General features: G+C 43.7%; 2 protein-coding genes across 10 annotated transcripts in view; one reads left to right on the forward strand and one right to left on the reverse strand.

Annotated features, from left to right (window-relative positions):
- Window positions 1-22,022, forward strand: part of CLDN10 (claudin 10) — an 80,355-nt gene extending 58,333 nt beyond the window's left edge. Inside the window, exons 2-5 of one of the 2 annotated variants that reach the window (XM_037132499.2) lie at window positions 2,679-2,840; window positions 2,936-3,017; window positions 20,726-20,833; window positions 21,669-22,021. In XM_037132499.2, coding sequence (XP_036988394.2) covers window positions 2,679-2,840; window positions 2,936-3,017; window positions 20,726-20,833; window positions 21,669-21,789 — 473 coding nt within the window. In that variant the 3' untranslated portion in view covers window positions 21,790-22,021. Of the gene's footprint in view, window positions 1-2,678; window positions 2,841-2,935; window positions 3,018-20,725; window positions 20,834-21,668 lie in introns of both variants that reach the window. The other variant, XM_037132501.2, reaches the window with a different exon arrangement.
- Window positions 22,023-23,524: 1,502 nt separating this feature from the next.
- DZIP1 (DAZ interacting zinc finger protein 1) overlaps window positions 23,525-24,563 on the reverse strand; it is a 47,229-nt gene continuing 46,190 nt past the window's right edge. For all 8 annotated transcript variants that reach the window (XM_053665621.1, XM_053665624.1, XM_037132481.2 and 5 more), the window contains one exon: window positions 23,525-24,345. In XM_053665621.1, coding sequence (XP_053521596.1) covers window positions 24,269-24,345 — 77 coding nt within the window. In that variant the 3' untranslated portion in view covers window positions 23,525-24,268. The remainder of the gene's footprint in view (window positions 24,346-24,563) is intronic.

Below are 24,563 nucleotides of genomic sequence, written 5' to 3' on the forward strand. Positions count from 1 at the left end.
TTAATGGGAATGTTTGCCATTTCTTCCAGGAGAATGGTAACTATAAATTATACTTCAGAGACCTTCCAAGTAACTACGTTCATGCCTCAGCACTTTAATGTGTTAATTAGCTATTAACGGTGTCAGTAAATTAGACCTGTCAAAAATAATGGCCTCCTTGACTAGTTTTTACCACCACCTCTCTTGATGGTTTTGCTTATAAGTTTTGCCCCCAGGACTGTTCACAAGCAAGGTTGCAGAAGTCTGCCTTGCAAAAGGCCTCAGAGTTTGTTGGAAGTCACCTAAGGCCCGAGTCTGTGGGTGTCTTAAGGACTGGGAATCCCTAATTTACAAACCTCAGTCTCACCAACAGCTGGATTAAGGTGTGGCTGGCAGGGGAGCTTGTCCTTGGGAGCTCTGACCAACCCCTGGTCTTTGCTCCCTGTTTCAGAGAATCTAGCCAATGGCTGTGCTGGTGAAGAGCCTTCTTCTGTGCCTGCGACAAATTAGCCATTCATTCATTGGTACTGTTTTCACGCCAGAGAAAGGTACCTGGCCCTCAAATCAAGGTTCTGAGTGGTACTGAGGAAGAAACTGACCACAGCAGAACCCTGCTCTCGTCTCAGACTCGGGCCAAGAGACCCATCCTGCTGTAGTTACCAGGGCCGAGGTGCGAGGACTGAGTGAGGAACTCAGAAAAAAGGTTGAGAGGAGTGGTTAAATAAAATTTAAAGACTGCGGTTACTTTCCCAGTCCCATGAAGGATTGAATTCATCAACCTGGGGTTCTAACCACTGTTCACCATCTGGGAAAATGCATTTTGAGGTGTATATAGTTGGTCTACAGGACTTTATCTTTTCCCAGGCTTCTGCATTTTCTGTTCATAAAGCCTATAAGGTGATCAAAGTCAATGCAAAGTTAGGTGCATGATAAAGTTTTCTAAACTAGCTTTTTTTCCCACCTGTAGTATAGTGGCTTCGTCACACATGCGCACACTGTTCTGTCTGCTCAGCGACTGCAGAGTCAGCTAAAAGACCTCAAGGCCAGACATTAAAATAAAGCGCAAAACGTAACGAACCCACACACTGTCCCAGCAGCTCCGGTGCTCAATGAGGCAGTCGTGACTCTGGCGGACCCTCTTTTATCTCTCGAGGAACCAACAAGCCTGCTCTCTCTGTGTTTCCACCTGCTGCCTGGGCTCTGCAGGAAGGACTTGAGGGTTGAAGTTTTAAAGTAGAGCTGGGCCGGCATCGGGCCGCACTGAGCCCTGTAGCATGGTTGTGGCTACCAAACTAAGCCTCCCTTTCCCTGTTTTGCTAAAAATAAGTTTCTGTTGCTCTTTCCAATTGTCCCACGGTCAGCAAAATTGTTTCCTGTTTGCAGGTCACCCGTGCTGGGAAGCAGATTATTGTCATTGCGGCCTGAATTTATGGGGGCCTAGATATGTCCCATTAAGTAGAGCATCTTCTTTAAAAATAGATCCTAAGAATAGGATTAAAACTTAAAAGTTTGTTCTTCCCCAAAGAAACATGGACTGGAGGCCACCGGCCAACATTATTTTCCCAATTTAGAATTATTGTGGTCTCAGAATTCTTGTTTGTTGTAGCTTTTGCCTGAGGACTAATAATAAGTGACTCTTGGTATTGTGGCATTAACAAGTTTTTTTCAGATTAACAAGTTCATTTCTAAGTGTAAACCTGGTGTATATGTGTGTTCATGTGCTGAACAGTTATATACTTACATCCAGTCTGGGCTGTCACTACTTCGGAGTGACACAGGGCATTGTTTCAGGCTGAAGTGAAAGTGTCTGCATGTGGAAAGTTTATTAGTTTAAGTCTTATTAATTTAAAGCTCATTAGTGTCTGGATGACAGCCAGATTTGCAGGTTACCGTAACCCTCGCTGTGCAAATACAAACATGTGACAAAGGAGATGATTGGTGTAGGAAAAACGATCAAATGAGCCAACAGAACAAGCATTTACGGTTACTTTAAAGGCATCCATTTATGTGTAATCAGTTAATTTAATGATTTTAAACTATTCTTATAGTAAATAGCCAATGCTTTTTTTAAGCCAAATTTTATTATACGTGCCCTGAAAATAATATATCATTAGAGTACTTCCTCATTTAGACTCCTCATGGTCCATGATGATATTTTAGTTGGTCTCATTTATAAACTGCCACTAATATTGGAAGATATTACCCTTTGGGAGGTCTTGCTGCCCAATTTATAAATTGTATAATGCTGAAACCACTGAAACATTCATTTAAAAGTTCCAGTGTACAAAGGAGTAAGAAGGTTGAGATAGTGGCAGCTGGTGTTTCTCACAGTGAAAGCCAGTGTGGCATGGATTTTGTAGTCATATCTGTATGGAATCCATTTCTGCCTCATCTCGGGCACAGCATATGAACTTTGCAGGCCTCAGTTTCCAAATCACATGTGAGCAATGACACCCAGAGCTGATCTGGGGGTCGTGCACAAGCCAAACTTAAAAGCGTGTGATGTAGAATAGGCATTCCCTATAGACTAACTTGCTTTCCTTCCTTGCTTGTCTTACTGCCTGTCGTAACAGTCATGGTCATTTATTTTTATTTTTTGGAAAACAGAACAATCACTCAGAAGGACAGGGTAAAAAGAGGGTTTCTCCCCAGACAGCCGCTAGTTTTACATTCATGTAAATGACCTGTTCTAATTGCAGGTTACATCCAGGCATGTCGAGGACTTATGATCGCCGCTGTCAGCCTGGGCTTCTTTGGTTCCGTAAGTGCCCTGTTTGGAATGAAGTGCACCAAAGTCGGGGGCTCAGAGAAAGCCAAGGCGAAAATTGCATGTTTGGCTGGGATTGTGTTCGTACTGTCAGGTAAATAGTAGCTTTCTTCCAAACAAGGTACTTTCACCTTGTTAATGAAATAACACTAACCAACCACAGTGCTTTCCGTCTGGTATTTTTTTTAGGGCTGTGCTCAATGACCGGTTGTTCCCTGTATGCAAACAAAATCACAACGGAATTCTTTGACCCTCTCTATATTGATCAAAAGTAAGTGCTTTCCTCATTCTGTATGTTTCTAGCTCACAGGAAATGTATATAAAGTCATTTTTTAAATTAAGTTACATACATTTCCTACATGGCTTATGAAAAGGAAGTGAGAAACATAGGTAGACGTATTTGATGACATGATTCAGGAGTAAAGGTTTCATGTGCTACATTGGCAAATGTTGCATTTAATTACTGCACTAGGAGTACATGGTGTCTTGTCTCTGAAGAGCTCAAGGGGTAGGACTTAGAAATCTAAACTTCATGCACTGGACATCATAACATTGAAGCTAAGTGGAGGAAAGGTGGACTAGAGGTGTAAGATGGGGTGGAAAGAATGATGGGGTGTGACCACAGCACATTAATGGCCAGCCTTGATTTTGTCCGTCCACAGTGGTATTTGACAGATGCTAACATCTGGCCCAGCTTCCATCTCAAACATTGAGATGAAAACGGAAAGGAAGCTGGACTCTTGAAGATTAGAAATGCTCTAATGATATTTAAATGAAATATTATTTCTCATTTTTAATTAGCCTTTAAAATGTGCTCTGTTAATAACTATGGCCTTAACAAGTGCCACCTAATGAACCCTTATGAAAAAACCTGTACGTGATGTGAGGTTTTTTGCTGTTGTCGTTGTTGTTTTAACCACCCTAGGAGTGGCGTAGACACTCAGATGTGACCGGTCCCAGTTGCAGGTCAATGCTCTGTCATTTACTGATCAGTTTCTTTGTTGCTGTTGATGTTGTTTTAACTAAGGGCTGCTGCTTTTTACAGTTTCCCTGGGTTTGTTTCTTTGCATTGGCAAAACCCCAAGGATACTAAATTAGAAATAACACTATCTTAAACATGTGTCTTTCTTTTTTTAATTGCATTTTATTGATTATGCTATTACAGTTGTCCCAATTTTTCCCCCTTTGCTCCCCGCCACTGAGCACCCCCTCCCCCTCAGGCAATCTCTCCACCATTGTTCATGTCCATGCGTCATATGAGTTAGTTTTTTGGCTACCCCATTTCCTATGTTGTACTTCACATTCCCATGGCTATTCTGTAACTACCTATTTGTACTTCTTAATCCCTTCACCTCTTCACCCGTTCCTCCACACCCTCCTCCCATTTGGCAACCATTAAAATGCTCTCTGTATCCATGATTCTGTCTCTGTTCTTCTTGTTTACTTAATTCGCTTTTAAAATTCAGTTGTCAGTAGATGTGTATTTTTTGCCATTTCATTGTTCATAGTTTTGATCTTTTCCTTAAATAAGTGTCTTTAACATTTCATGTAATAGTGGTTTAGTGATGATGAATGCCTTTCATTTTTTTCTTGTCTGGAAAGTTCTTTCTCTGCCCTTAGATTCTAAATGATAACTTCGCTGGGTACAGCAATTTTGGCTGTAGGTCTCTGCTTCTGTGACTTTAAATATTTCTTGCCAGTCCCTTCTAGCCTGCAAAGTTTCTTTTGAGAAATCAGCTGACAGTCTTATGGGAACTTGCCTGTAGGTAACTGACTTCTTTTCTCTTGCTGCTTTTAAAATTCTCTCTTTATCTTTAACCTTTGGCATTTTAATTATGATGTGCCTTGGAATGGGCCTCTTTGCATCCTTCTTATTTTGGACTCTCTGTGCTTCCTGGGCTTGTATGTCTATTTCCTTCACCAAATTAGGGAAGTTTTGTTTCATTATTTCTTCAACTAGATTTCCAATTTCTTGTTCTTTCTCTTCTCCATCTGGCACTCCTATGAGGTACATGTTGGGCCTCTTGAAGTTGTCCCACAGGCTGTTTATGCTATCCTCATTTGGGGGGTATTCCTTTTTCTTCTTGTTCTGCGTGGTATTTTTCACTTCCTTATGTTCAAAATCATTGATCTGATACTCAACTTCATCCACTCTACTGTTGTTTCCCTGTAAATTGTTCTTTATTTCAATTAGTGTATCCTTTGTTTCTGCCTGGATCTTTTTTATGCTGCTGAGGTCCTCACTAAGTTCCTTGAGCATTCTTACAACCAGTGTTTTGAACTCTGCATCTGATAGAATGCTTATCTCCATTTTGTTTAGCTCTTTTTCTGGAGTCTTGATATGTGCTTTCATTTGGGCCAAGTTTCATTATCTCCTCATTTTGGCAGCCTCCCTGTGTTTGTTTCTGTGTGTTAGGTAGAGCTGCTTTGACTCCCTGTCTTGGTAGTGTGGCCTAATGTAGTAGGTGTCCTATAGGGTCCAGTGGCAAATCCTCCCCTACCATACAAGATGGATGCGCCCTTTATGTGTGCTGAGTACACTTTCCTCTTGTAGTTGAGCCTTGGTTGCTAACTCCTATGTAGTCTATAGCCATCTACTGGTTGCACTTGCCCTGGGGTTTCCCAGGCGGCTCTGGCCAAGGCCCCCACCTGTGTTTTGCCTGGGGCCACCCTGTCTGAGCTATAAAGCAATCTGTGATGCCTGTTACTTGTGCTGGGCTTGGAGATTCCCAGGATAAGCCAAGCTGTGAATCTAGTCTGGCTACTGCTAGTGCCAGGCCTGGGACTCACTGAGGCCAGCTGTTGCTTGTTTGATAGGATTTAGGAGGTTGTGAAGCATGAGCCAAGATCATTCATATGGAAGAGCAGTTTGGGTGGGCCTGTAAGTTGGGTGGGGCAGAGTCTCTGGGGTTAACCAAGGCAGGTCAAATAGTTAGCCAGGTTGATGGAGTCTCAGACATGGCACCAGCTTGCTGACTCTGTGAGGGCAGGGTGTAGAAAAGGGACAATGGCCTCTGCTCACCTTGCTGCCAGACACTTCAGTTTCTCTGTGTCCACCACTGATGCCTTTCAAGTTGCTACCCCAGTGCTGGAGTCTGAGTAGATGAGTCCACGTGTGGGTTCTTTAAGAGGAACTGCTTGGGGCTCCAGCAGTTTCTCCCAGTGCCTCAATCCCTGCTGGTTTTTGCAGCCAGAAGTTATGGGGACTTAACTTCCTGGCACTGAAACCCTGGGCTCTTGGGGGTCTGCTGTAGGGCTGGGACTCCTCACTCCCCAGATATATATCCCTCCTGAATTTTTATCCACCGCATATGGGTCAGGGACCAGACTTCTCCACATTTGCACCCCTCCTACTAGTCTGGATGGATGTGATTTCTTTAATTCTATAGTAGTGAGACTTCTATTGAACTTGATTTCTGACAGTTATGAGTGATGGTTGTTCTATATTTTAGCTGTAATTTTGATGTGGTTGTGTGAAGAGGTTGTGTGTGTGAGCCATGTCTGCCTATGCTGCCATCTTGACCAGAAGTCCATAGTTTGTCTTTCATGAGAATATACCCAGCTACCTTTGTGGAAATCCACATCTGTATGCATGAATATTGCCGTCAACTAGGCTGGTACTTCTCTTTCCATCTTCAGGTCAAATGTTGAAGAACTTTTAAAAAGTAACCACTAAAATGGCTGGTCGGGTCTACATTACTTTTTTCCAGTGGATTTTGAAATCTTCAGAAAATTGATTTTCTAGTTCTCTCTTTCGTATAGTTTATGCATAAATAGTAAATGCTTATATAATGACATATAAAGGAAATAACAACTAACATGTTGAGTCCCTACCATGTACCAGGCAGAACATTGCAGGTATTCTTTATTATACTTTTACAACAGTCTTATGAAGCAGATTCTCTTGGGTTTCCCTTTTTTTTTTTAAATTGAGGAAAGTATTCAAGTAATGTGTTCAAGGGAACTTGGACTAAACTAGAAGGCTAATAAAGCTATGATTCCAACCAGGCAGCCAAACTCTAGAATGCTGGCCATAAAAATGTGTGATTTATAATATTGTACTATTGTGTAAGTTTTGTTACAGTGTGGTCCATGTATTTTTCATCAAGAGAGTTTATTTTGTACATTTAAAGATCATTTTTATTCTGAAATTTTATTAAGTGGGAAACAAAAACAACCATTTTAGACACCCAATATAATTTTTACTCCCCTGTCTATGTTAGAAAAAATGGGTTCTGAGTTATGAATTTTCTCCTAATTTTTGATAATGAGATTTGCACAGATGTACATGAGACCAAACGTGAGACTGTGCTGCCAGGGATTAGAAACATTTTACTGATACTTAAATGAAGTATTTTTTATTTAAATGATACATTTTTATTTCAGAGTTTGAGATCATAAATGTACAACAAAACTGTATTTCTCTTGGTTTATTTTATTAAAGCCATTGCTAACTCTTCTGGATTATTTTTCCTACATCATTGTTTTTATTTTCTGGACAATTATTAAGGATGTCAGAATCTTAAAAAATAGTTTTAACCTTTCCTCACACAGTCAGGGCTAATTCGTGGATGTGCTGTAACTTAACTGTGTCCTTTGTGTGATTTTATTCTGTGCTTGCTGTATGCTCAGTCACCTTACTCAGTTCAGTACAGTGGAATTTCTTCTTCACCTCTCAGGCTTTAGTTAAACTCAGTTCAGTAGTGATGGGTTCTGAAAGCTTTCTTCTTTTGCACATTGTTGGCGCTACACTGAGCTCCCTCATTTCCATCCGGCCTCCCAGCAATTCCTCTTTCTGTGCCTACTCGCACCCTGTGTGTCTGTGCTGTCTTCTGTAATATCAGGCTAGTACCAGTGCGCCCCACATAGACTTGCTGTGAGAGTTAAGAGAGAGTTATGCTCAGAACCAATTAGAAAAAAGCCAACACCTTGTATTAGCCATTACTCCACTGTATTGATTATTATTAAGATTGCTTTTTTAAATTGCATGTTGAATTTAAGATGTGGCTTCTCTTTATAAATGTCTTTATTAAGCTTTTTCTCTGGTGACTTACAATATAACATGTGCAATTTGCCAGTTGACCTTAATATAATTCAAAGCACAAGTGCTAGGAGTTATGAAAAACAACATGATTTAAAGATCAGTGGTATTTACAAGTAATAGGCCCTTCATACCAAAACCTTATAGAGAATATACACTTCATTTTCTTTATTTTTAAATATTTAATTTATTTATTTCTAGAGAGAGGGGAAAGGAGGGAGAAAGGGGGAAAAACACTGATGTGTGAGGGAAACATCAGTCAGTTTCCTCTCCATGTCCCCAACCCAGGCATGTGTCCTGAGTGGGAATTGAACTGGTGACCTTTCAGTTTGCAGGATGATACCCAATCTACTGAGCAACACCAGCCAAAGCTGACTTTTTTTAAAACACACAAAAAAATCCTGCTCACTGAAAACATATTAGCTCTTTGAGATAGGGACTTGTTCCCTCACTCCCCTCTGGAGGCCCAGCAGTGTCTTGTACAAAGAAAGGCCCTCCATGACTCACATAAAATCCACTTTGATCAGGGAATTGTCAAGGCCTGAGAATTGTAAATATGACCTGCTTCTAATTACTCGTGGTGATAACTAAAGACATAAAAATGGCATGTGACGTTGAGAGGAATTCACAGGCTGCTCTACAAACCAGCAAATCAACTAACCTGACTTCATCTCTTTTCCGTGATCAACACCTCTCGGAGAGGAGATGAAAATTAGGACTTCTGGCCAAGATGGAGGCATAGGTAGACACACTGTGCCTCCTCCCACAACCAAAGGGACAACAACAAACTTAAAAACAAAAAACAACCAGAATTGACAGAAATTAAACTGTAGGGACGTCCGACAATCAAGGAGTAAAGAAGAAACACTCACCCAGACCAGCAGGAGGGGCGGAGACAGGCAGCTGGTGGAGAGGGCTCGCTGCAGTGACTGGAGGACCAGGGCCAGCGAGGTGGCAGCTGGCAGACTGGGGGGGGTCCCACATCTGTGTGCAGATAAACTGGGAGGAACAACTGGGGAGTGAGACCGCACAACCCTGGGCTCCAGCTGGAAATGAAGCCTCAAAACACTGATTGAAAACACCTGGAGAGGTCGAGGTGCTGGGAGAGACTCCCAATCTCACAGGAGAGTTCATTGGAGAGACCCACAGGGCCCTAGAATGTACACAAACCCACCCACCTGGGAATTTGCACCAGAAGGGCCACTTTGCTTGTGGGAAGTGGGGGAAGTGACTGAAAACCAGCAGAGAGAGAAGCAAGCAGCATTGTTCCCTCTGGGGCCTCCCCCACAGACAGTGTCAGCAACGTGGGTTCCCCCGCCCTGGTGAATACTTAAGGCTCCACACCTTACTGCGTAACAGGTGCGCCAAAAGAAAAAAAATGGTCCAAATGAAAGAACAGATCAAAGCTCCAGAAAAAATACAACTAAGTGATGGGGAGATAGCCAACCTATCATGCACAGTTCAAAACACCCGTCATCAGGATGCTCCAGGAACTCTCTGGGTACTGCAACAGCATAAAAAAGACCCAAGCAGCAATGAAGGTTGCATTATGCGAAATAAAGAAAAATCTACAGGGAACCAACATTGAAGGGCAAGAAACAGGACTCAAATCAAGAGTTTGGAGCAGAAGGAAGAAAGAAACATTCAACCAGAACAGAATGAAGAAACAAGAATTCAAAAAAATGAGGATAGGCTCAGGAACCTCTAGGACCTCTTTAAACATTCCAACATCCAAATCATAGGGGTGCCAGAAAGAGAAAAGGAAGACCAGGAAATTGACAACTTATTTGAACAAATAATGAAGGGGAACTTCCCCAATCTGGCAAAGAAAATAGACTTTTAGGGAGTTCAGGAAACTCAGAGTCCTAAAGAAGATGGACCCAAAAAGGAACACACCAAGGCACATCATAATTACATTACCCAAGATAAAAGATAAGGAGAGAATCTTAAAAGCAGCAAGAGGAAAGGAGACAACTACCTACAAAGAAGTTTCCATAAGACTGTCAGCTGATTTCTCAAAAGAAACCTTGCAGGCAAGAAAGGGCTGGAAAGAAGTATTCCAAGTCATGAAAGGCAAGGACCTACATCCAAGATTACTCTATCCAGCAAAGCTTTCATTTAGAATAGAAGGGCAGATAAAATGCTTCCCAGATAAGATCAAGTTAAAGAACTTCATTATCACCAAGCCCTTATTATATGAAATATTATATGAAATGTTAAAGAGACTTATCTAAGAAAAAGAAGATCAAAGATATGAACATAAAAAAAAACAATCTCACAGCTATTAATAACCAAACCTAAAAAACAGAAACAAAAACAAAAATAAACTAAGAGAATAACTAGAACATGAACAGAATCACAGAAATACAAATCACACAGAGTGTTATCAGTGAGGTAATGGGAGAGGGTTATATAAGTAACATAAATCTTAGGTAGAAGATAGACAGGGGGAGGTTAAGAATAGTATAGGAAATGTAGAAGCCAAAGAACTTATATGTATGACCCATGGACATGAACTAAAGGGGGGAATGTGGGTGGGTGTGGGTGGGGGTGGGCAGGGTGGAGGGGAATAAAGGGAGGAAAATGGGACAACTGTAGTAGCATAATCAATAAAATACATTAAAAAAAACAATTAAAAATACTTTCCCATTAAAAAAGGGAAAGAAAACTAAGATCAATAAGCTGCAAATTGTCTCTTAACATAAAAGAAACTGATGTCATAGGTCTTAAAATACAATCTTTTAAAGTGAGTTTCACTAGGCCCATTCTAAGGGATAGCACCTCCTTCACTGGCATCTGCTAGAACGCAGCCCTCTGCTTTAGTCTGCACAGGGACTCAGTGTATGTTGGAGAGCCAAGGCTTAGAGGGCAGAGCCAGCCTGAGGGGCGTAGGAATCTGAGGTCAGTGCCACAAGAAGGTTCTGCCTTTCTTTGGTGTCTTCGCTGACCGGCAGGAAAATTCCTCGAAGTCAGAAAACACCTCTGTCGTCTCTGCCTGAGGTGCCCAGCACGCTGCCTGCTAAGTGCAGTTCTTATCTGTTGTGCTAGTCCTTCCAGAAGCAGTAAGAAAGGCTTCTATGGTCTCACCAGACAGAGGAAGCCTCGGTGAGGGTGCACAGACACGGCCCCCTCAGCACGCATTAACCTTCCTAACCCTGGCGACTGCCCAGTAACATCTTTCCCTCCAGCCTTGGAAGGCACAGCGTGTGTGTGTGTGTGTGTGTGTGTGTGTGTGTGTGTGTGTGTGTGTGTGTGTGTGTGAGAGAGAGAGAGAGAGGTGCCTAGGAAGGGCAGTGAGAGCCAGCTGCTCTCCACAGGCGCTAGTTTAAATTTCCGGCGAGCATGCACGTGCTCTCCCACACCCAAACCCTAAAATGTGCTGGAAAACAGTTCAGGCCGCAGAACCTAGTTTGCTTCTTGGTTAGCTGCTGCTGCTGTCTTCCTGAAGAATTCTGTACTCAATTCACTGAATCTCCTTTATAGATTTCCAGGACATACTTCTGTACGGCCCACGTTGGTTGCCTAAGTTAGAAAAACACAACTAATGTCATCAAAAATTCACACCACGTTCCTACTATGTGCAAGAAATTCAGTAGGCACTTGGCTGAGAAAGAAATGAGAGGCTTCGGTGTACAGTCAGACAGAAGACTGTGGCAGGAGAGTAGCACACAGCATTGCACTTAGTGTTCAGTGGCTATTTATTTCTGCAACCCCTTCCTACCGCTCATCGGAAAGGCTTTCCTTCCAGGATACACTCATTGGGCAGAATTGAAGCTTTTAAAGATTCATTTCATCTAATTCTGGCTGTGTTCTGCTGTTTTCCCATCTTTTGCTTTGCTTCCTTAAGTTTCACTTATGTGATCGTTATGTTTTATGACTTCAGGGTGGACCTTGCTGGCAGAACCTTACGAACTGTTTCTCAACTCTTCCACTTGGGCTGTTTCAAACCAACTCCCTTCTTTTTTTGTAATAAACCCGCCAAATGTACTGCCCCTCCCCCCCCCAAAAAAAATCTACCTTCCTGCAATCTTATGGCCATCGACACTTCTTAGTGATTCATCCTACAGGGTGCTGACATTTAATTACATTATTTCCACCTTTGTCTCGTCCAAACCACTAACTTCCTGAACATCTTGCATTGTTTTCTTAAATAAACTGTTTCAAGTAAGATTTGATTAAAATAAAGAAACTGGATTTCAAAGTATGCGAAGGTATAAATCAGCTGAATCAGCTGCCCTAATTGAGGAAACCAGTGGTCATGGCGAACTTAGGCGTATTCTCTTTTAGTTAACGAGATTTACCATCGGTGTTTTTGCTCTGATTTTCTCATGTTGGTCTTATCAACAGGCTCTTCTATTTTCAAAGTTTTTTAATGACAGAGTTGTTTATCTCTAGTTTCTTCATTCCTAGCACATGTGCAGTTTCTACTTCAGGATTTAAGCTTTACTTGGGAAAAATCTTTTCACTCTTGTGGCTGTTTCATAGTTAACAATGAACAGATGTCTACTTCCTGGTAAATTCTCTCATTTCTGTTCCTGTCAAGTTAAATGAACAATGGGCAATTCATGAAATGCATTTATCCATTACACAAAATTTCCGTGGTAATGTGGAAAGGAATATTGATCTCACTAGGTGGCCTTGCCAAGATACTTAACTTCTTCCTTCTATCCTTATTATAACTTGACGAATTATGGGTGTTTGTTTATTTAAGCTTGCTCCATTCATGATGCTATTTGGAGACTGAGTTAATATTGGTAAACAGCTCCCAGATCCTTGGATAAGGGATTCAATAGAAGTGCCATGTGAACAAAATAACCCCATTGTTAAATATTGAGACAGTGTGGTTCTGTGACTGTGTTCGGTGGGAGCAAAGGTCAGATCATTTGCTCAGACCAAGGATCTGACGCTTTGACTTAAAAACGCTCACATGACTTAAAAATTGACTTGGCAATCAATTGTTTGGCAGTTGTGTTTGGCTTTCACTGACCAGTACATGAAGTCCCCATCGCTGCCAGTATGCCATGCTTCTTAGTCACTGAGCTTTACCACCCTTCCTCCCAGGCTTTTCCTTCTCCTTTTCACGTGCGGGCTAACCCCTGCTCCTGCACAACTTGCGTTCTGTCTGGAGGGCTCTCCTGGCTGCTCCTATTGTACCTCGTGCTTCTATGCAATCCTACTGGGAGGTTAGCGCTTTCTTAGCAGTGCATCTCCCAAACCAGACCAGGAGCATCTCAAAGCAGTACCACGTCTTGCTGACTGTTGGAGTCCCTTGCAGCTAGCCCATTCTCTGTGACAGTTACAGCAGGGACGGTCAGTCAGCAGTGCTGTAGAACTCTTCTGTCTGCCTCTCTCCTGGAGCTGAAAGACTTGAGCATGCTTGCAGAGATTTTGGTTATGTGAGTGAGGAGAGGAGGGAGCATAACATACTGTTTAAGAGTGAGAACCCTGCCCTGGCTGGCGTGGCTTATGTTGGTTGGGCGTCATTCTGCAAAGCATAAAGGTCGCTGGTTCAATTCCCAGCCAGGGCACATGCTTGGGTTGTGGGTTCATTTCCTGGTTGGGGCACATACAAAAGGCAGCCAACTGATGTTTTCCACATCGATGTTTCTCTCCCTCTCTTTCTCCCTCCCTTCTCCTCTCTCTAAAGATAAATTTTAAAAAGAAAAAGAAACAGTGAGGACCCAGATGTTCCTACCACTTAGAAGAGTATTTGACATGTGGCTCTCAAGAAATGTTAGTTGAATTGACAGCTCTATTTTTTGAAGCAATAATGCTTAAAAATTATTGTGGTAGGAGAAACGTTGGCAAGGACATAGAGCAAGCAGAACTCTCATACACTGCCAGTCGGGGGCATGACATGGCATGATCACATCGTCAGCCTGCGTGGCAGCATCTGCGTGATCTGGACACGCGACCCCAGAATCCCATCCCCAGGGGCACACCCAACAGAAAAGCATCTATATTTCCACCAAAACACACGTGCGATGTTTATCGCAGCGCCGTTCATAATAGCCTACGCAGATGCCCATCAACAGTTGAGGAAATAAACAAATTGGGGTACGTTCACACGATGGGGCACTACACAGACACGGGAATGAACCATCTACAACCATCTGGATAAATTTCGGAGCCAGCGTTGAGTGGAAGAGCCAGATTCCAAGCAGTACATGTAGCATGGTTCCCCCAAAGTACAAGAACGGGCAAAACTGACCTGAGCTGTTGAAAGTCAGAGAGACAGGCAGTGACTGGCCGGCGCACAGTGGCGCTCGGGGGCACTGGTTCTGGTTGGACGTGTGTTGGATTTGTGAAATTTGACCTGTGCATGTACATGTATTAAAAACTTAAGGGAAAAAATTTTTAAAGAAGTAAGGACCCTGGATCCAGGCGACCTGGGAGTGAATTTCAGCTCTGCTACTGGTCGGTTGTGTACCTGGAAGAAGTTTCTGGTCCTTTCTGTGGAGCGTGTTCCTCATCTTTAAAGGGGGCGACAGGTACTGTGAGGTTATCATGGGGATTAAATGAGATAGTACATTTCAGCTGTTGAGAACCACGCCTGGCGCGTAGTCAGCACTCGGTAAATGTTACCTGTTATTTGAAAGGGTGCTGACCCTTCAGCCGAGGGCATGAATGTAACAGCTTATTACCTTGTACAGAGTGTTAAGGGTAGCCAGAGGGAAGAGTACGCTGAAATGCTGGAGACCTGGTGGAAAGGATAACTGTTGTGAAATGCTCGCCTCTCAAGAAGAAGGCAGCCTTGAATGGGACCCACCATGAAACCCTGTAAAAGAAACAAGGCTTGTATAATCCCTTCTCGTTATTTCTAATGACCTCGGTCACAGCATTGAGTTACATATACAGCAAATCGAGATTGCCAAAGGGATGGGTGTTCTTGAGACCCTTCTCCTAAGAACCCACTCACTGTGCATCTTCCCCCACACCGGGTTGGGTTCTAAAATGTTTTCAGGTAGGCTGTTGGGGATTCTGGGTTAAATGCAGGTGTGCTTTTCCTCGACCCGGGTTTCGTTTGTCCCAAGTGCGGCTGCACATTTTCCCCGTCAGCAGAAGCAGACACACGTGCACACCCGTCTGCAGGTGCAGGGGCTCTTGACCCGTGCTCCCCGGTGCTGGGCTTGTCCTCGGGTGTCTGAGGGCAGCGTTGCTTGTCCTCAGAATTTTCCATCTCAAAGCACAGTCCCCCATGGCATTGTCATCTCACCCAGACTCGAAATCGTGCACATAAATCTGTTGTTGTGCCTACTCTGAGAATTATGACTCAGCACATCATTTCCCTCTTAAAATACGGGCCCAGCAAACCCCCAATTATCCGCATGAATGGAAGAGGTCAATGGTGTGGACGTCGCTGAACAACAGGTTCGTTTTTGAGTCGAACTATGCAATTTTGGGGACATGAAATGTTCCTTTGAAATTACAATTCATTACCTTGGCTAATATTGTGTTAAGTTATACTACAGATGGTTTCTTAAATTCCCATGAATAATTGGCAAGAATTTGATCTCCTCTAGAGACACCTCCCGAAGCAGAGAAGTTAAGAAGCAGGTCCTAGAGCCAGACCTTGGCTCAGACCTCGGCCCTGGCCCCGGCTCCGCTGGGATCTTAGGGAGTCAAACCCACAGCCTTGCAGGACGATGCTCCAGCCAGTTGAGCCACCTGGCCAGGGCTAGAGGGTAATCTTTAAAAGAAGGCAGCCCAATGGACTTCAACTTGAAAATGTATAATGATAATATAGAGGTGTATTTTCTACATTTTAATTCTTTTGACACACTTAGTTGTTTTAAGGCGATTGGCATATTTACTTTGGCCCCTACTGTGCTTGATGAAAACGAGGAGTCGGACAATATGTGTGAGAGAACACGACCCTGCCTGTCACCAGACTGGCTCCTCCTTCGGTCACTTTCAGCCAGGTCACATCCCTTCTCCGGGCACCCCCAGAGGATGAGGTGATTTTCACTCACCAAATATTTTTTGTTTCGTTTTTAGAGGAGCTGAGTTTTCTCTTTTTCAAGCCCAGTGAGCTCAAGGTTTTTTGTTTGGTTTGGTTTGGTTTGGTTTGGTTTGGTTTGGTTTGGTTTGGTGCTGGGTGAAAAGACAGCTTGAGGGCATTTAGGAAAAATTCCATACCCTTGAGCTCTTGAGCCACCAATCATGTTCTGAGCAGGAGGAGAAAAAACACACAGCTTTCTGAAATGACAACGGAAAACACGGTGCATTGATTGTATTTTTTTTATATTATCAAAATATCTTACTCAACTGAGGAAGAAGGAGTGATGGCTGGGAGCTCAGTGTTTGGATCCTGGTTATGGGTTTTGAATCCTGGTTCTACCCTTTACTTAACCGAGATACGGGGCAAGTTATTTAATCTCCCCATGCTTCAGTTTCCTCATTGGGAAAGCCCACCAAATTACAGGAAAGATTGAATAGAATAATAGGTGTAAAAAAAAATCTTGGCACACAAATGAATCCTGGTGCGGGGGGCTGACCGTAACAGTAGCTTTTGTCCCCCTGCGGGTGTTTGTTTACCAGAACCACATGGGTTTGGGAGAACAGGTAATGTTTACTCTGCAAAAAAAATGCCCCTCTGATTCTCTTGTTACATTTCATCACACTTTACTATAATTATTTGTTTAATGTCTCACTATTCCCATCAGACTGTAAGATCCTTGAGAAAGGAGCTATGTGTGTCTCAGCCACCCTAAAACACACAAGTAGCCCAAGGCTTAGCTGGTCGTCTCTTGGTAGCAATCAGGGTGGGCTCCCCAGCTCCCTATGGATGGCAGATCAGGTGGTAACAGGGGCTTGGGTGCAAGGAAGAGAAAGACAGGAGGTGAGAATAAATAACAGGTGTTCCTCAACCCATCCCCTCAGGACGACTGTGAAGGAAGCAGGGCTGAAATAGGAGGTGGAGTATGTGGGGCTTTAAAATTAAGGTCACCAAGTGGGGTACTAGTTCGAGTTCTCTCAACGTGGAATGGGAGACATGAGCAACAGGCACAGCCGGGCGGGTGAGCATAACTTCATCCAAGAGTTCAGAGGACATTTTAATGCCTTTGATCTTTTGGGGGCAAATTTGAAGTGAGTAACCTGTGTTTTCAGGTCTCTGTATGCAAGTACATTTCCCCCTATTACTCATTTACTAAATTTGCATTCATTTACATACATGAACTAAAGTTATACAGGCAGCTTTTGATTAGTTCTATCAACTGAGCAGAATATCTGAGAGATGCTCCAATAACAAAGTTCCCCCCTCAACCTGACAGTCATGGATCTGTCTGGTGTTTAAGCAGATTTATAGCCTTTCAGAATAATGAAGACCTTTTGGCAATTGTAACAGCTCATGAAAGGGACCACCAAATGAGCGGGAAAGCTGGTCTGGGGCCAGGAGGACATTGTTAACAAAAGAAGGACCTGTAACACGCGGCCTGAAATTTGGACGGTCTTCACAGGGGTTAAGTCAGCTTCTTAAGCTTTACCAAAAAACGAAGAAAGACTTGCAGGCAGACACAAAGTTTCCCAGTCAGTGGGAAGGAAGCAGTGTGCTCCAAGACAAATCCGAGAGGATATAACAATGTATTATTCTCTCTCTCAATCCCGTCTTTCAGTAATCGAAGTCCATTTTTGCCAGATCAAGCACACTGATAGGTGTGAATTCAAGTAACTGTTGAGTAAGTTTGCTACACTGTCTTTTAACAGAATGATGAAGAGAAAAGTCTCTGAAAGAAAAAGAACCAAGTCACAAAAGCCCATACACTGAAACTATTAAAAAATTATTGGGCCCTGGCTGGTGTAGCTCAGTGGGTTGAGCATGGGCCTATGAAGCAAAAGGTCGAGGGTTCATTTCCCAGTCAGGGCACATGCCTGAGTTAGGAGTCAGGTCCCCAGTAGGGGGCGCATGAGAAGCAACTACACACTGATGTTTCTTTTCCTCTCTCCTTCCCCTCCTTTCTCTAAAAATAACTAAATAATAAATAAATAAATAAATATAATAAAATAAAATAAATAAATATTTTAGAAATTATTGGTATAGACATGGAGTCTCTTAAAGACTTCAACTCTAAACTGGCCCTACTATGGATGAACTATTTGTCTTTGACAAAAATCACAAAGAATTCAAATGAAAATTATCTTTTCCTTTGAACAGAGTCTATACTTAGTGACTTATTTAAAACAGGAATAAGTAAACCAGTTTTAATATGAGTCAAACTCATGGTCCTTAAGTCCCTTCAGAATGTTTCGAGATGCTTCAAGACACAGTTGCCACCAACATCTGAGTTGCCTGGGTGGTATACCCTCTGATCTGTAACTGCGCTGTGCACAAGTTTGCACGCTCTTTGGAATTCCCAGGTCTGAGCTGTGGCGCACGATTTCTGTCACCTTCGCTTCTAACTGATCACTCGTCATTCTAAGAGACTCATTTTTCATCAGCCATGGTACCTGGTATTGGCCTCTTATTTTAGAAAGCTAAATAGTTTAAGGGACATCTCAGACTGTTTTTTTTTTTTTCACCTGGGGTATTTAAACAAAGTTTCAGGAAGAGAAAACAGCCTAAACCTTTGGGGGGAGGGAAATTGAGAAAAACAGAAAGTATCCGTAAATTGCAATCTTACGATACTGCCCTGCAAGCAGAAACTTTCAGCACTCACTCCTTCAGTTGCCTTTGCAGCAAAGGGAAGAGAGCAGGTGGATCAGACACTGGTTCACTGCAGGACTTTTAGCAGCTCAGCACTCTGCTTGTTTTATTTGCACGAGCTTGTTCAAACAGCATAAAAGTGGGGCTGGTGTGGAAGTCCAGGACATCCTTTTTAGATATGTAACGTGTTTAATGAAGGCATCTTTCATAGAACCGCCACTTCAACACTCTCAATCGGGTCGCCTCGCTTCTTTTTCATCCATGCGAGTCTCTTCGGTCCTCTTTGGGCTGTGTATTTGGTGCTGGAAGATGTTTTGCTCTACTCACACCTGCCTTCGGTGTCTGCCTTTGCTCTGATGGTTGAAGTTTCTCCGTCCCCAGAGCCTCCTCGGGGCTCCAGTGTGGGATGACGTGCTTCACAGCGGTTCCTTGCTTCAGCTCTCACCATTTCCCAAGAAAAGCAACACAAGAGTGAGAACAAGAGGGACCCCAGGGCAGCATGTATGGGGTACATTGGTCCCTCCCAGTCGCCAATGCAGGCCTTGAAATTGCCTGCAGAGTCAGATCTGAAAGGAGGCAGGAAGTCCCCAGTCTTCCTCCTGCTCTGTCACGCAGGTGGCCAGCGCCGTGCCGTTACACTGCCCACCGCTGCTGGGCACTCGGACCACGCCGAAAGCCTGCCCAGCCTGCAGGGTGGCGCAGCATGGAGAAGAGATGAGGCAAAGCTCAGGACAGGCACTGGCCAGCTGCCACCAACACCACGGTGCGGCCTTGACACTGAACCCTGGCCCTGCACCTGGTTCAGGGGGTTGAGCTGGGCAGAGAGCCAACCTTGGCATGTCAATTTTTACCCTCACTTCTTGTTTTCCTTTCTCAGCTCCTCTGTGGATTCTCTGTGATAAGACCCTTCCTACTGTGACTTCATTTTGCAGTGAAAAGCGCCCTTTGGTAGGGAATGGCAGAGAATAATTTTCTCCCCAACAATGGCAGTCTAGGGGCTACAAGAAGTTTGCCAACCTCTTTTTTATTAAAAACAACATGACTCGTCAAGAATAGGACAGGCAGAGAGAAGGAAACACATAGCCCCTCAGACTGGGGTCTGCTTTTCTCGTTCCTTCTTTCTTTCTCTGGGGGAATACTCCCCCCCAAGAGGGTTTCCCAGAGCACCCCCTCCACCTGTGATTTCCACTTTTGTTCTCAGTGGCATTGTGGGCACCTGTGTCTGGTGACCTCCCCAAAGCAGCAACTGTCTTGTTTACCTTTGCGTCTATTGCAGTCATCAGCAGAGATGGGCCATCATCTCGGAGGTGCTTAATAGCAATCTATCACTAAGTGATAGTTATTTTTCATTCATCTCCCACTGGGTTGTAGTGATAAGCAAGATGATGCTGTATCTATCACTGGCCTTTTATGGGTGCTGTAGAGGAGGGAAGACTGCCCCCCACCCCCAATCTCCTATGTTCTCCACTGGGCCCCGGTAAATAAAACTGACAAAAGACATTATTAACAAGAGAAAAATAAACGGAAGCTTAGTAACGTGTGCATCACACATACACATGGGTGTACTCAATGACGAGTAACTCAAAGGGGTGGTTAGAATTTGGGCTTATGTAGAACCTTAACAGGACCATACATCTGTAGAGAAGTGACGAGACAAAAGGGACTTTGAGTTTCTAGGGTGGCCAATTATGGGAGGGCAGATATATAGGGAACTTATGGCAGATGCGTGCTGGTTAGTAAAGTTTGTTACAGGGATTCTCTGGTGATTACTCTTCCTGGTGGAGGGGGAGGGGGGGAGACACCTTTATATAGTATCTCCTGCTTTTAGGCAAATAGGGGAGGGCAGAGAGCTTTTCCTGTATCTGCTGCTTCTTCTCAATTGCCATCAACTAAAGATAATCCTCATGCCCAGGCGACACGTTTGGGGGTGCCGTGTCCGCCCTGCTTTGGCCCCTTGCGTGTAAGCTGTCCATAGCTGGTGTTTAATACATGTTGAATGAATTAAACTAGCCCGGGCTCTTTTAGCCTTGCTTCCCTTCTGCTTTGCCTGCAGCAATGCCTTCGTTCTCCTCTTGGGATGCTGGCGGAATGTAATCAAGTGATAGCTAGAAACATACTGTGAGAAAAGGTTAAAGCGTTGTATGGATACAAGGTGTTGTTACTTCCAGTCCAATCTCTAAGAGCAAGAAATCGTAATGAGCTTTCAGGAAATGTTGGCCAGTAGTCTCCCACCGTTTACCCCTCCCCCTTGTAAGCAAGCTGTAATGATTGTGTAATAAATACTTCCTCACAGGTATGAATTAGGAGCCGCTCTGTTCATTGGATGGTCGGGAGCCTCACTCTGCATAATCGGTGGCGTCATATTTTGCTTTTCAATATATGAGGGCAACAAAACACCCAGGTATGAGGAAAAAAACCCAAAACGACCCATTAAGTACAGTACTGTTCTGAATTACTACATGTGAGGCAAATTATACGTCACAATTCTTAGAAACTTCAAATACCTGGAATTGGGAAAGGTGGGGAATAGACAGTAAACTTAATATTAAACACAGTAAATACTATATTGAATATAGTTCATTATGATTTTTTAAAAAATCATAAAAAGCTTGTCCATCTTACATCCCAAAGCTATTTGTTAGGAGAAATATGGACCTGACCCCTGGGCATTCTTCACTTCAGCCTCCTCCTGATTTTCACATAGAAATTGCTGATGAAGGTCACCATAGTCTTCTAGGTTCCAAGAAGAGGAGCTTTATTTTTTTGATTTTTTAAAAAATCTTTTTATTTATTTATTTTTAATTTTTTAAATTTAATTATTGTTCAAGTTGTTTTCTGTTTTTTTACTCCCATCCCAGCCCACCCCCTAGTGCTCCCCACCTCCCTTCCATTTCCACCCCCTTTACTTGTTGTCCATGTGTCCTTTATACTTGTTCTTGTAAATCCTGCCCCTTTTCCCCTGAAATTCCCTCCCCTCTCCCCTCTGGTCAATAATAGTTTTGAAGAAGAACCACCGAACAAGTGAAAAAGCCCGGAGTCTCTCCTGCAGAGGTTCTTCATCCCACTAATGGTTCAGAAGTGACGTTGAAATATTTCTTGGGGAGACAGCAAACTTAAAGTATTTATCAGGGAGGCCCGATCTCAGCCGGGACAGAAAGAGGGGGAGGTGGTTTTTTCCCGTCTTTGTCTGCGCTGCGTGTACAGCAGAACCTGCCAAGCTCCACTTTGCCTTTCAGGATGGGATACACGTACAATGGGCCCACGTCTGTCGTGTCTTCGCGGATGAAGTATCACGGGGGACCAGACGCTAAAACTGCAAACCCTCCGAAACAGTTCGACAAGAACGCGTATGTCTGAGGCGAGCACGGAGGCAGCCCGTCTGGAGTTTGTTACAAAGGGGCACCAGTCACAAAACGGCCCCATCAAGGCCCTCCTAGAATTAACACTCAAACTATTCTGAAAACACAGATGTGAAGAATTTGTTGATTGCGTGGATGTACGTGTTCTTACATAGTTACATACGAATCATTTTCTGTCGTGGCTATGAAAAAAATAAAGAGGCTATTTCTAGGATTTGTATACATTTTATACACGTGTAGCATGTTATTTAGCACTGCAAGGGGGCAAGAAGGATTTTGTAAAGTAGCCTTACTTATGTTGATGTCTTTGCCCCCTTCCTTAGGTCTCTTTCTTCATAGATATAACAGAAAGCATATAAGAAGCGGTGTCTTGGGGAGACAGCATGGGGTGATCTGTCTCCATTCCTCAAAAGATGTCTGGGTTGAACAGGTGTGCTCCCGGCTACAGGTCGTGACTTCCAGTTTCTCGTACCTGTCAGCCATCACTGGAATTCACAGTGACTGTTCAAAGAAGGCTCCGGGGGGGGGGGGGGGGGTGCGGCCAAGACGTCATGGCCCATTCCCTGGCTCGTCCACCATGAGTAACTGCTTAGGCACGTCTGAGACAGAACACAAGCTCTGGGGACTCTGAAGCCAACAGAGGAGGTCCCAGAGCCTGCCTGGCACCTGCCTCTCACAGGACCGACAGGCCAGGTCCTGATGTCCCTTAGGTCCTGAGGGCAGAACGAACTGGGTAATGGAGAGACCATTTTTGAAGTATGTAAGTCGCTCCATTGGTTTTTGAACAAAGACTGTGACCTATTTTTAAAGCCAGCCCTTTACCACGTGCGTGGCACCATTCTGAACACTTTACGTGCCCTCACTCACTTCATCCTCACAGCTGCCCACTCGGGTTGGACAGTTAGAATCGTGCACTGAGAGGGAAGTAAAGGACAGCAGGGCTTAAATAACTTACCACAGCGCAGGACAGAACATGGACTTTGAATGGGGGCAGCCTGGGGTGAAGTGGGTAGTTTCAAGCTTTGGATGAGAGTTGGCACCTGTGTTACCTGTGAGCAAGGCTCTTCCCGACACTAATCACAGCGTGGCTGAAAATAGCATTTCCTGAAGCGTGAAAGACTTAAAAGGGAAAGTCACACTGGCTGGAGGGGCTCAGTGGAAAGAAAAGAAAATGAACATGTGTACTATGCATCTTTCTCTCTTTCCTTTTTCAAATACAAGCAAAAGTTTCCGTAGGAAGTTACAGGTGGAGAAGAAATGAGCTGCGGGAGGAGTGAGTCAGCGGGGCTGTGGGCGTCCCAGTCAAAGCCTGTTCCAGAGCCTCCAATTTGTGTCCCATTGTAACGAAAACAGATTCCTACTGGATTGCATGAATACGACCGTATTTCCATGAAAACAATCATGCTCATTCACAGTCTCCAAACTTCTTGGGGGATCAGAAAGGAGGAAAAATATAAATGTTTCAATGTTGCTTACAAAGGTATAACTTACCAAACTGTTCTCCAAGGAAAAAAGGGAGAAAAGGGTTGCTTATATCGCACAGACAGCTGACTGAATTCCGAACATGTTTCCTTCCTCCAAATGTGACGTGTGTTCGGGGGAGCGGGTGGCACGTGCAGAGAGAGTGGGGACCAGTCCACCAAGAGCACTAGCTCCTGGCCGGCTCACCGTCTGTTACAGGCCCAAGGTTCCTGCGACTGATGCTTCAAAACAAAAGACCGACACTCAGTAGATCAGAGTTTAGAGCAAGGAAAGATTTATTGACCAGCAAAGCCTCGTTTGAGAAGGTGGAGGAACTAATTCTCAAATCCATCTCAAAAATAGCTACATTTTATCATAAAACATCCAAGGTAAAGGTTACGCTGCAGAAATGGTACTTCTCCAAAGTAATCGTTTGGTAATGACATGCCTGTGATGGCTGAGAGCCACACATGGTAAAGGTACTTCTGGAAAATGTCTTTATCATGGGCCCAGCTATGTTTTTAGTTCTAAACTTCTATATGAAAAATAACCAATCTACCCTTAAGATTTCACTGACTCTACTGTTTTAAAGATACTAATAGAATTTTATGATAAACCACTTCCAGTGAGATAACATACATAAGAACCATGTAAAGCTTTAACTCAGACCCAAAATATGCTGTAGTTAAATTTTTCACTTAAAAATTAGTTGGAAGAAATACACTGAAACACTACAGGACTGTTTTAAAGAAAAAACTTTTTATGAATTTAATGACATGCTATTTTTAAGAAGCAGACATTTTAAACACCTTTATATTCTTCAAAATTCTGTTGCTAGTTTGTTTTTAGGGACGGTGTCAGGTGCCATTAAAGAGATCCTTGTTCTTTGAATCAGCTTCCTAGTTGTTGTGGGAAATGCTGTAAGGCTGGAGTGACTGTATGGTGTTGGCAAGTTACTGACATTCTGTGACACCGAAATACTCTTGGCACCTGGATCTTCTGGCATGTGGGATTGGTTACACATCTGAAGAGTCACTCCAGTCGGTCACAGTCACTAAGCTGCTCTTCAGGGTGCTTTGTTCATCTTGAAGTCCTGTGCAGCGGTGGGGGGAGAGAGAGAAGGAGGAAGAGGAGGTCCCAGTGATTAAATGAGCACATTGTCCAGCCTGTAAACATCCGTAACTTCCTACTGCAGTTTATCACTCAGTGTGTCGTGCAGGTGTGTCCACCAGCCCCCACCCCCGGCTCCCACAGCTGTGCAGGAGGCTACAGTGCCACGTGACCACAGAGTGGCCGAGTCCCTCAGGTACG

This window comes from Artibeus jamaicensis, unplaced genomic scaffold (assembly GCF_021234435.1).
Source record: "Artibeus jamaicensis isolate MK-2021 breed Jamaican fruit bat unplaced genomic scaffold, CSHL_Jam_final contig_415, whole genome shotgun sequence".
Classification (NCBI taxonomy): domain Eukaryota; kingdom Metazoa; phylum Chordata; class Mammalia; order Chiroptera; family Phyllostomidae; genus Artibeus; species Artibeus jamaicensis.